Raw genomic sequence first — 12,672 nt, 5'->3', positions numbered from 1 at the left:
TTAAAGTATTTTCTAGAGAGCTCTTAAATTTTTGAAAAGTTAAAGTTGTAATCAGCCAACTTTTCAGGGGTAAAACTTAACATTTTAGATGATTTTGGTGTCATTAGATAGATTATTGAGATATCTATCCAATGAGATTAATATATTGTGAACCTGAAGTGTTTTGAGACTCATAGGGTGTTATTCTGTTGCAGGATTTCAGTATTTCCATTTTCTTGATCTCTCCTAAGGTTGCTTTTTGTTTGTTTAGTTTTAATAGGATCAGTAATAAGTTGTTGGGAATATTTTTAAGAGTCATGGTCCTTATTTAAGTGTTACCTTATTTTTGAGATTTCTAGTTGAGTTTGGAGCATATGAAGGGAATGTAAGGAGATAGACATGCCTATTGCCACAATATTGTACCAAAACATTGCAATTCCTAAGTGTTCAGCTTCTGAGACTTGCGACACCTGTCAAATCCATGAAATAGCAGATCCTGTGGAAGGATTCACCGAAACCTAGCTTCACAATTTTTGTACATAGACAATATAGCACTTTAGGCATGACAAACATATAGGCTCAAATTATGCCATGTGGTGAGATTGTGAAGGACACAAGGAAAACCACAGGTTAGTACCTGGTCCCCTCCTTGCACGTGTATTCACCCTAAGGTGGCCTAAAATCCGAGGCCGTAACTTGTTAGACAATGTATGCCCTTAGCTCCAATCAGACTGATGTACATAAACATTTATTTGTAAATGAATAAAGTACATTATTATTTCATGTTGATATTGGTATGTTTTTTGTGTATTACCCCTTAAACTGGACACTTATGAGACTCGTGTTAGTTTAGAATGTTCTCCAACTGCCAAACAGTTGGAACAGCTTGTCTCAGCTACTAGGGTTAGACCCCAAGCACATGCAGCGTGTGTTTGGAAGAAACACTGAACCCGGACCGATTTCCAGTTATGCCCTGGACCTTGGAGATAGATGGGCAAAACTAGAAAGTTACACGTAACCCTAGGCTTGATTATGGTACTGCACTAGGTGTTGGACTAGGCTATTTTTGATGTAACAATCAATGAGATCCATCAAGGGTCAAATACCTAGGCATGATTATGGTACTGCACTAGGTGTTGGACTGGGTTGTCTTTGATGTGACAATCAATGAAATCCACCAAGGGTCAAATACCTGGGCATGTTGGGGTAGTTTGGAAAATAACCTGAGTGGGTGATCATAGTAATAAAGTTGGCCCTTTGTCAAACAAAGTGAATATCAGGGTTTATACTCTCTCTGATGGAAACCTAAACTGTCGGTAGTGGATTTCAATTGTATTTGAAATCTAGTTTTGCAAAATGTATTTATACATCGTATATACTACTATTTTATGAAAAAAATTTGCAAAAGGTTTTAATCTCGGGATCCATCTGAGCAAAGAGTGTGGCACTGCACCTTGCAGCCAAGGGAGAGGTCATTCCTTGTCAAGCAATGTTTTGATCATTATGGGCCGAAAGGTTAAGTGTAAGAGACCATTACAGGGCTAATTACCCGATGGGCTTTATCTCACTTAAGTCCATTATCCTTGGGTCTTCATAGGGTGGCTTAATCCAAAGATCACTTAGGTGTAAATGTTGGGCCCAAACTAAGCCTGTACTGATTGGCTCAGGCGTTCACTACTCTAAACAATGAATTCGGCCTGGCCTCTCTCAGAGGTGGGACCACACCCTTATGGACTTGAGTGAGACCTTTGTGGGGTCCACGCTACAATATTAGGCGTAGCCATGCAACACCTAGGGTCGTGAATCTTTGAAGAAAATGGGCCAAAGGCCCAATATTAATAAGATTAATTAAGTTGTCACATAACAACGTGATTTGGGTCAAATCTGGGTTTAGTATTAGGTATGGAGCACCTATCCTCTCAAGAGGATAATGTCTAATTGTTAAAAGAGTCCAGATCCAATTCAAATCTAGATAATCTCCCAAGATTAGGAGTGTGCTCCATTAAGAGATAAATGGAGAAGAGGGTGAACAAGACTATACTACCTCTCTCTCTTGTTCTATCTTTTTCTCTTTTGTCTCCCAAGAAACCCTAGAATGACCTAGGCTTTCAAGAACTGATTTATATCAGTTTCCTTCTTTGTTTTTGCAAAAAAAAAAACACTGAAGAATAGCAGGCTCAATTACCCTGCTCGATCCAAGCAAGTTGGATAGCAAATTTTCTGAAATCAAGTGTTGTTGAATCGATTTTCTATACACTTCGCCATCTTCAGTTGGAGGCTGGTTTTAGGAGTGATATTGGGCATGAACTAGCACCTTGGGAGCTGCGATTTGTGGTCTCCGTATCAAGTATAATCTCCCTTCTCCTTGGTTTCAAATCTAGTCCGATTCAATGCAAGAACAATCCTAAAATTTTAAATTTACTGGGAAATTGGTTCCCAAAAAGGTTAAAAAATTTTTTGAAATTTTGGCTAGCCATCTAGCATGGTTCGGCCATCTATCTGACGAATTCTAACTCTACTCCAACATAACTAGCGCCTTTGGAATGTTTTGGAATAATGAAGAGTTATGCACGTCAGCATAGCCAGCTTTCCCTATAAATAGGGGATTTGGTCAACTTGGAAAGGACCTTCAAAAACATTTTCAGCTTTCCTTCACTCTTTGCTAGACTTTCACCGGCATATCCTCTTTGGCATCTGCATCTGACCTTCAGACGCTATAGACCATTCTTATCCGATTGACTTATAGGAAGATCCATTGATCCAGTCCCTTATGTTGAGTCCATAAATAGTCATTGTAATTGAAATTTAGAGGTGTTTAATTTTAAAGTAAAAGTTTAGTTTATAAGTTCTGAATGTATCCAGGTGCTTTTCTCTGTTTTTTTCTCTTTTCCAACTTGTTTCATCATGTAAGCAATTTATCCCCAGGCTGCCCACTAACAGCAAGATCTCTTGTCTTCTTTATAATGTCCTGCTTATTCTTTGATAAACAGCAGCTATCCACTTACTTTACCACCAATATTCTTCATCCTTAATCACTCAAATTACCTTTCTTCACCCTAAAAAGAAAACCACCAGATCTAAAAGTTACTGAACCCATCCTACATCACCCATGACCTCAAAGATACATCAATGGTAACTCAACTTATGCTGTTAGATCAAGTCAAAGTTTAAACAGCAATACATGAAGACCGGGCACTTTATAAATGATTGGAAGATCATGCAGACTCATCGGATTCCAAAGGCCTTGAATATCATAGTGGATGGATTAGCTAGATGTAGGGTTAGAAGGGCCTTTTTATTTAATGACAGCTCTCTTTCAAAGTAACTTCTTGTAAGTGATGCACTGAATGTACATATTTTCTTCACATTTTGTGCATCTTGTGTATCCTTCAGGCATAACCCTCTTTTTGATATCTATTGCAGATAACAGTTACCTGCTTAAAAAATGTCAAAATGTTGAGAAAAAGTTAGTACCATTTTCATGGGACTGAAAAAAACTTCATGCTCGGAAGTAGGAGTGTCTCAATGTTTCATTTGCTTGTTGACATGTAGTAGAGAGAAAATTGAGCCCCTCATGCATTGCAGTACTTGTGTCATGACATTGAGCATGTATATTTACATACACCAGACCTGCTTACTCAGTAGGATTCCATCATGGCTAAAGATTTAGCTCTTCTCAAAAGATCATAAACCCAATAAAGCAGAACGCATCCAGAATCGAGCCCTCGAATACCACTTTAGAACTGTGAACTGTTGGGCCTCAACAGAAAAGTGAACCATATGTCACATCTAGTCCTAATTAAGATCAATAACTTGACTAATGATCTTGCAAAGAATTGAATGCACCAGAATGTTTTTATCTATTGAAGTAAAGTTTGTTTCCGTAATTCCTTTCTCATATAACCCAGTAATTCACATCTACTTTTTCCACTAATCCTTCATAACTAAAAGTTCAGAAGAAAAAACAAGATGGTACTTCAACACCCAGCAACCCACCTCGCTCTCCGTTACATTTTTCGACTCTCGTGATCGAATTTCAGTACCCACAACAAAAAATGATTACATAAATTCAAGCAGAACGAAAAAAAGGCCAATTAAAGAGAAAAAGGAGAAGGGGAAGAAAAGCTTACAATGCCAGGATTCTCGTGAGGATCACGCTTGTACATCTCAACGCATCTGCCTCTTAAAAACAGAAAGCGGAGATGGCAATACTCGTGACCGATGGAGTTAACTCCCAGGTGATAAACCCAACCAAAGTACTCAAACATCCCTCTCTCTTCCGAACCGCTCTCTGATCCTTCTCTCTCCGATCCTTCTCTACTCGCCATTTTAGACGACGACGACATCCACGAACAAACACTAGTGGAGATAGAAAGTGAGAGAATCTAACGTAGTTATTTTGTCCCAATAGCTTGGGTAAGACCGTAAGAAGTGGAGGCCGAGGACTGAGAGGTAATAGAGAATAAATATTTGGATCTACCGACCAACGAAATCGGTTTTTAAGGGTAGTTGATTCTTCCAACTGGAGGGAAGAATCACGGAAGCCTGGCAGGAAAGCCAGATCTAAAATATATAAAAGCTATCTTTCTTTCGCTTTTAGAGCTTTTCTTCTTTTGCATTTTTGCTTTTATAGTTGATTCTTCAAAGTTCTTACTGAAGGCATTTTTCTACGAGAATCATCTGGGTACAGGTTGATTCGTTTTATCGAAATCATTTTACTTCTCCATTATCCACATTCGTTGCTAAAACTTTAAAGAATAGAAGCATTTTTTATTTCCTTGCTTTTGACACTGAGAGAAGATGAAATCTAAGCATTCATTCACCACAGAATGACAGAATCCTTCCTTGCACATCAGTTGACACGTGTGCCAATGGATTTCATAAACACAACGAGACCAGATCTGGGCGCTACCGCTACCAGAATGAGATATTATATAACCCGTTTGGGACTTGGGGAGGGCTTATGCAGACTATGCGTTGGCGTTGGTTGAGCTTTTATCGACTTTGGCCATTAGGAAGAAACTTTTTGACTTTTCTGATTTCTATCAATTGCCAAACACAGCTTTATGACATTCCAGGTTATTGGTTCATGATATGTCAAAAACCGTTATCTGAAAGCCTTTGGCCTTCAAGATATAGCTTTTGAAATTCTGAATTGGACCCCATATGAAAACGATAAGCAAAATCCGGAAAGTTCAGGTCGGTGTTCCGAACACCACTTGAAGCCAGTAGTCTATTCGGAACAATTTCCCAGTGAAGTTATTTTATGCAGTTTCTCCCAAGTGGCTCAATCAAGGCAAATGGCCCATGAGATTGTCTACAAGACTGGATTAGTTGAACACGATGGCTATGTTATAATTTTATAATTGCAAATGGATGGATCAGTTGGGAGTTAAACTAATCGAATCTATTAAAATCCAATTCAATTCAAATATTAGACGTAAGTTAATTGGATGAGATCGAATCTATTAAAACAAGTGTCCTGTGGGTAGGATCCTTGTAGGTAGCTAGAGATCTGGATTGTAATTGGATGGCTATTACCTTGTGCCTATTATACATCAATATGACGGGATTTGCTGCCAGCGAAAAGTATGTTTACACGTTGATCGCACAACAAGGTAATAGAATAGATTGCAGTGCTGTCATCCTCAACGTATTAACATGTTTTTGCTAACAACAAATTCGATTAGTCTATTACCTTGGACAGAACAAATGACTATTCATTATTGAGCGTATCGGCTTTTATTGATTCAGAGGAATTGGTTTAAGGGGGGCAACCACAAAGATAGCCACATGGCATTTTTGGTCAAGTCAACCATCACCTGAACAACTTCATCTCTAATCCTATCATGTTTTAGTTTTTCCATTAATCATATTAAAATTCAAAATTTTGTCCCATTTTTTAGATGTATTATTTCACGAATCTCCAATAATTTGTACTATATATACAACATTGCTAGCTATATGATAGTTTTATAAAGATTTCCTTTCAACCCAAGTGGTATTCACCTATCACATAAAACATTGCTAGCTATATGATAGTCAATAATTTAACAATGAATTTCAACAATATCAATTAGAAATAATGATTTGTGACAAGTTGAAGGGGCTAGAAGGGATAGGATAGACAAAAAAGGGCATGGGAAGAAGTAGTAAAAAATGATTTAAACACTAATGATTTAATAGTGGATATAACTTTAAATAAAATGGATTAAGAAAATAAGATTCATATAGACAACCCCATATAGTTGGGATAAGGCATGGATGATGATGATGATGACATGTCACTAAATATAGAAAAAATAGAAAACCCCCATATAGTTGGGACAAGGCTTAATTAGTTGAGTTGAGATGATAAATATTTTTTTTTTATTTGTAGAAATAAATTTCTATGATTTGGTAGTTTGTAAGGACTAGATTTTTTCCAATAGAGTTCTTAATAATTAATATTTTTTGAATTTAAGCAAGAAAAAGAACATTTAATTTGAAAATTACAAAAATATCTGAAAATAACATGGTGGCATTGTGTTGGCCCATAGGACTGATATCTAACCAGACATTTGTAGTCTATACTAAGCATGTACATTCAAGGTTCAAAATATCATACACCTCTGTGTATTGGCAAAAATGTATTAGTACTTGAAACCTTGTACTTTTTATATAAACAAGTATTTCGAAAACTAAAAGATACAATATGATTGAGGTTGAAAGTATCTTGTATTGGTCTGTATTGGCTGATACGTATCATGCCAGTGGCTTTCTGATACGTCTCTACAGGGGTTAGGCCGGATCAGCTACTGGTTCTGAGCGTAGTCGGGCCTTAAACCAGCCCCTCTGAACCAATTTCAAAAAAAAAGTGAAATATAAAAAAAATAAAAAAAAAACACCAACATAGGCCGATACGTTTAGAACGTATCGTATCGATATACTTCAAACCTTACGTACATCATATGTTTAAGCCAATTTTTTAAAAATAGAAACTTGTAGTTTTAAATTATACATAAAAATTGAATATTTTATTTTATTTCATAAAATATAGACATCAGATCTAATTGTCAAAAATTTTACAGCTAAAAGTGAAACGTTGCACTAACCCAACGCATTTCTAAATCAATTCTCACAGGGAATCTTAAAAGAAAAGAGTGTTTATGGTGAGCAATCAAATCGCTCATCTAAAATATCAATTAATCAAGCATCTACAAAAACAGAAACTAATAAGAAGATGAGAGAGCAATTCTTTGGTAGGACATCCTTCATGGTCGGCTGATTGTTCACTTTGTTGTTTCTAGATTTTACCAAACGTTGCCTCCACATATCCTTGCCAAGAAAATTTATTTATTTTGCTCACCTATTGGACACATACATGGCAGCTCAACGGCTTAGGGTTGTTAGGCCAAACCGATCGATTTAATTTGACCTAAGGTGATCAGTTTTAGGTTTGTTTGGTGTGTAAATCAACTAAAACCGACAAAACCCAAAAAAATAATATATAATTTTTAAAGAGAATAAAGAAAGTTTAACTTAAGATTAGAATTTTTAGGTTTAAAATACATTTGGGGCAGGTGTCAATGGACATTGATGTATAAAATAAGGATTTTTGACATTTTAAATGTTATAATTCTGCAATGGAATTCGAAAATATGCATTGAGCCTATCGGTACTTTTCCGTTTTTTATCATAAATGAAATTGAAGAGTTGAAGATAAGCCCCATGAAAAAGGCATTTAAGTACGAGATATTCCGAATACAAGCTAATACTGGAAGGGACTGAAGAAACAGTATAATCACGATGTTGTAAGTACGAATCCGATCTCTGAAGTTAATGCGCGACGGATTCAAATATTCAATATTGACAGATGCATCACCAAAACCATAAACAAATACCATGGGTACAGGTGCAATGGCAAAGCATCCATGCGGCATGCTGATTAGTTCAAAATTCAAACCAATATTGAACTGTTAGTTGAAACCAATATCTTCTTTCCTAAGTGAGATCTTTGATAACTATTATTAAATTTTTAGGTATCAATACCATATTCTAAAATGCAGTTGTAAGTCTATTTAGATTCCTCAAACTGCTTTTCAACCGTTTATAAGAGTGAAATCGGATTTAATCAGTGCAAAGTCTGTATCATAGCATTACATTGGGAATATCTTCTCATGAAATAAAGCATAGATGTATGGAGATATTTCCGATGTAAAGATGTAACGACTGTTCAAACTGGTTTTGCATTGACGGAAGCCAACCTCTTTAAGAGCTTTGTGGTTTTTTCGAATTTTTTAAAATAAGAAATTATATGTGACCATTTAATCTCACCCACAACCAATTCATTTAAGAACGTGAATGTAACATATGCATCTTTTTAATAATAGCTTATACATCACATGGGTCCCTTCTAGCTATAAATCTATATTATATGCTTAAAATGCAGTAGTCCATGTCAACTATATATATTTGTAAAAACTTTTAAATTTTTAAATATAATCTCTACTATGTCACCTTCCCAATCACCATTTTTTATCCCCAAACTTTACTTTCAGAGATTTTACTAAAATGAAACGTTCAAAAGTACAAAAGCGGACAAAACCTGCATTCCCCAAACCCAGATACAAAAATCTCTCCCTAACCCACTCAACCCCCCACCCCACACATACACAACAACCTCAAATTAAAACATAAAAACAGACCTTGCATTCTCAATAACACCCTCTAACATCTTTCTTTCTCTCTCTCTCTCCACCTTGGGGGATCATTGCAAAATGCTCCATTTGTCAAAGCGGATTCAATTACATATGAATCATAAATTTTCGGACAGGTTTAGATCTCGCAATAATGCATCTTTTTTTTTTGACATCAGTGATGTGTAGGGGTGTCCATAAAAACAGAAAAATCGAATTGAACTGAGAAAATCGAACCAGAAAATGCGGTTAATTAAATTAATCGGTATATATATTTATATGTATATTTTATATATATTTTTAATATATGTCACATATTTTCTATATATATATTATATAAATATATACATATATTATATTATATTTATAATAATTTATTTATAATATAATATTATACATATATTTATATAATATATATTATAAATATAAAAAACCAAGCCGGTCAAAAACCAAAACTGATAAACCTGTTAACCAGTAGTACCAGTTCGGTTTCAGTTTGGAGAAATCGAAAAAATAATAGGACCGATTCGATCTAAAAAAATTGTCCATGATTCGATTAATCGAACCGTAGACACCCCTAATGATGTGGTTGTAGCCCCCATAGGTGAAAGGTTATAGTGCAACTTATTGGACGATTGAGGTTGAGATTTTGTCAAACTTTTCATGAATCCAACCCGAAGCCTAAGCCCAAAACAGTGTAAAATGTTAACTCGGGTCCCGAGTTGCACCCCTAGGCCCTAGGCCAGGTACTGTCTGTAATTAGCACTCGAGATCTTCTGCCCAAAAACTTTCTCCACTAACCTACCATAAGGCACTACTGCCGTATATTTGGAATACTCCCCAAAAACAATCTTCAATGCATGCCTAGTGTTATGTGGGTTGTTCTATTAACAATTTAAAGTTTGTAAATCAGAATAGTCTAGAATGGTATCTTTCTCTTTCTCCGTATATACAAACTTTATATGCTAAAAGGGTGAGTTCAGTTTGTTTTCTGTACGAGACCTAATAAGTGGGTAATGGCAGGGGAACACAGACTCCACTGACATACAACATGGAGAGCCTACCTTCCATTGTTTGAACCTTTGCCTGCCTTTGACAATTTTTTTTATAACCCAAGTCCAAATTTGTATGTTAATTGGATATGCATGCAAATCCATCCAAAACTAAATCCACATTCAAATGAGGAATTAGATACAGATCGATGCAAGCTTAGACCATATAGGGGTATATCTGTATCCAACGCTCAGATCGAATTCTAAAGCAATGTCCATATATGGTTGGAATTGGATCTATATTTGATAAGAACTTTGATAAAATCTCTGTGATAATATTTGGGTTGGGTCCAAAGTTGTTAAGATTCAGTTTGGAAGGAGTGCAAATATAAATATATACTGTACAAATATATATAAAATAATATAAACCTAAACTGAGCAAATGTAGGCATAGAAACAGGGTCATACATTCCATTTCAAGTCCTACTCCAGCACATGATGCTCTATTTATATCTGGATCTAAATAAAAGCGGTATCTTTATTCAATTCTGGAACTAAATCTTACTCTAGAAGTCTAGATCTAACTTATTATTGCTCTTCTCCATGAGTCCACTACATAATTCTAAGGTTCAAAGTATTGATACGTATTGGTCGATACGTATCGTATCAGGAGCTTTCCGATACGTCCCTACAGAAGATGTATTGGGGTTTTAACTGGTTCAGGGGATGGATGGACCTTAAACCGTCTCCTCTGAACCGGATTTAAAAAAAAAAAAAACTACCAACACACCTCTACCGACACATTGGGTGTATCGATATTTTGAATCTTGCATGATTCAAATCCAATACCCAAACAACAAAGAAAATCAAATCAATTGGACTTAAATCCATTGAATCCAATTCAATTTGGTGTAATTTCCAATTGCCATTTCAATGCCCATGGATCGAAAAACAACCGTAGTGTTTACTACATTTTGGTCTTCTAAAGTGTTCATAGAATTTATAGTGCTCAATTTGGAAAGAGTACAAATACATATATGTAGAATACAAAACCTTATATTTTATAGATTAGTTTATATGTATTTGTACTGTACATATTTGTATGTATAATATTTCTAAACTGAGCCTAGGGTGAAATTTCAGATCCAAAACCACTCTAGCCATCCAAAATGAAAAACAATGTCTAGAGTGAAAACCACTAGACATTGTAATAATGCAGTGGAAATGCAAGCATAGGTGTAAATTGAGTATCCCATTGGAAGAATTCCCCATACATTCTTGACACCAAGGCTGTGTTGGGTTGCAGTGCAATTTTATTTATACTAGTACAAATGAAAAAAAATATATATAAAATTTGGTTTAATTTTGTTTTGGATTTTACTTCATTCTGCTTTAGGTCTTATTTTACTTCATTTATACTGCAATCAAACACAGCAAAACATTTGCACTGCCATAGTTTTGCATCAATGCAAATAAATTTGCATTTCAACCAAACACAGCAAAAGGGGTTACTTCAAATAAAAAAAAAAAAAAAAAAAAGCATGTGAAGGACTGATCATTAAGTTTATCTTTGAAACATCAAATTTGATGTTTAAGTAAAAATAACTATATATTTGTATTTATCAACCCAAAATCGTTTTAGATAAAAAAAAATCTCTATCACAAATTTGTAATCAATCTAAAATGTTTTAGGTAAAAATAAAAATATACCAAACAGAACAAATTTAAGAAAAAAAAAAAATCAATCCAAGCACACGCAAGTTACACCATCGAATGCAAGTATGAAATTGAAGTAACTTGTTAGTTGTAACTGCATTTGCATTGAAAAGATGAAAATCTGACTATACTATGATATAATATATGAACCATTCATGCCTTGCATCAAGGGCCATTTGATACTTTTTGCTCCTAATAATACCCATAGCCCATGCACTCTAATGGTTTGTCAGTTGGGCCCACCTAAGAACGAGGCCCTAAATTCAAATTCATCTAATATTTTTTAACCCCAAACTTTACTCTGGGTCGAGGGGGCACTGTGGATTTTACTAAAATAGAAAAATAAAAGGGGGAATTAATATTAGCTTATAGATATATTAACTTCATGCAGAAATAAACCGAATGAATCTAATCTAAGCCTAAGGAGTTAAAGCTGATCATCAAATGATGCAAGCCTTGATTGTATTGGGAGATCATGTTTCGAGTAGAAAGTAAAATTATTCCTTTCATCACATCCGAAAGAGTCAGCCATCGTGTTTCCTTCTCTAACTATATGAGTGTAGGTGATTTCAAAATCAGATGCTATCTTATTAATAGTCAAATTAATCTATCATTAAAGTCTTAATTTGCCAAAAAAAAAGTATGCTTTTGAAAAGATACTTCTAAAGCATTAGCTAAGAATTCAATAAGGCCCATTTGAAAGGAGAACAAATACAAATATATAGTGTAAAATCTTGTATTTTATATTATTTGTATATATTTATATTGTGCATATTTGTATTTATACTCTTTCCAAATTAAGCCTAAGAGGGTTAAAATGGTAAATCATTATGTATATTCTGGATTTTCTGTCCACAATTCTCTATCGCCATTTTATATTGTGAGATGTACGGCTGCAATGTACTGCAAATAGGGCGTGGGTAGAGAAAATGAATAGAAAATCTGGATTCCACTATGTATACGTAATCAATTTTTAGAAGAAACAAAATCACATAATATGGAATCATTTGAACAGAATTGGGGGTTTTGTGTTGGGCTTTCACACACTATAGTTCAATTTATTCGTAATAGACTCTAGTAAATGGGTTTGAAGGCAAAAAAGATGCCAAAGTAGAAAAAACTACTATGATGGAAATACGGAATCATTTGAACAGAATTAGATTAAAAGACCAGCACAGTTTCTTGGTAAAGAAAGATATTTACTTCAACTTTAACAAAGGCAAACATGAAAGCAACAACTACATCACAAAGTACTAAATGTTGATGAGGAAGAATTTATTCACCAAGCATCAACTTGCAGCTAACTT

At 34.9% G+C, this 12,672-nt stretch overlaps 1 protein-coding gene across 2 annotated transcripts in view; it reads right to left on the bottom strand.

Annotated features, from left to right (window-relative positions):
* The window catches only part of LOC148869576 (ENHANCED DISEASE RESISTANCE protein (DUF1336)), a 143,073-nt gene extending 138,351 nt beyond the window's left edge, over positions 1-4,722 (bottom strand). For both annotated transcript variants that reach the window (XR_016107843.1, XM_088972529.1), the window contains exon 1: positions 4,110-4,722. Coding sequence is in view for 1 of the 2 variants with exons in the window: in XM_088972529.1 (XP_088828655.1) it covers positions 4,110-4,325 (216 nt within the window). In the remaining variant the exon portion in view is untranslated. The remainder of the gene's footprint in view (positions 1-4,109) is intronic.
* Positions 4,723-12,672: the final 7,950 nt, after the last annotated feature.

Source organism: Nelumbo lutea, chromosome 2 (genome assembly GCF_056320005.1).
Source record: "Nelumbo lutea isolate HS-2025 chromosome 2, American lotus-T2T, whole genome shotgun sequence".
Classification (NCBI taxonomy): Eukaryota; Viridiplantae; Streptophyta; class Magnoliopsida; order Proteales; family Nelumbonaceae; genus Nelumbo; species Nelumbo lutea.
Note: the sequence above shows the minus strand (reverse complement) of the source record. Positions and strands in the feature narration are given on the sequence as shown.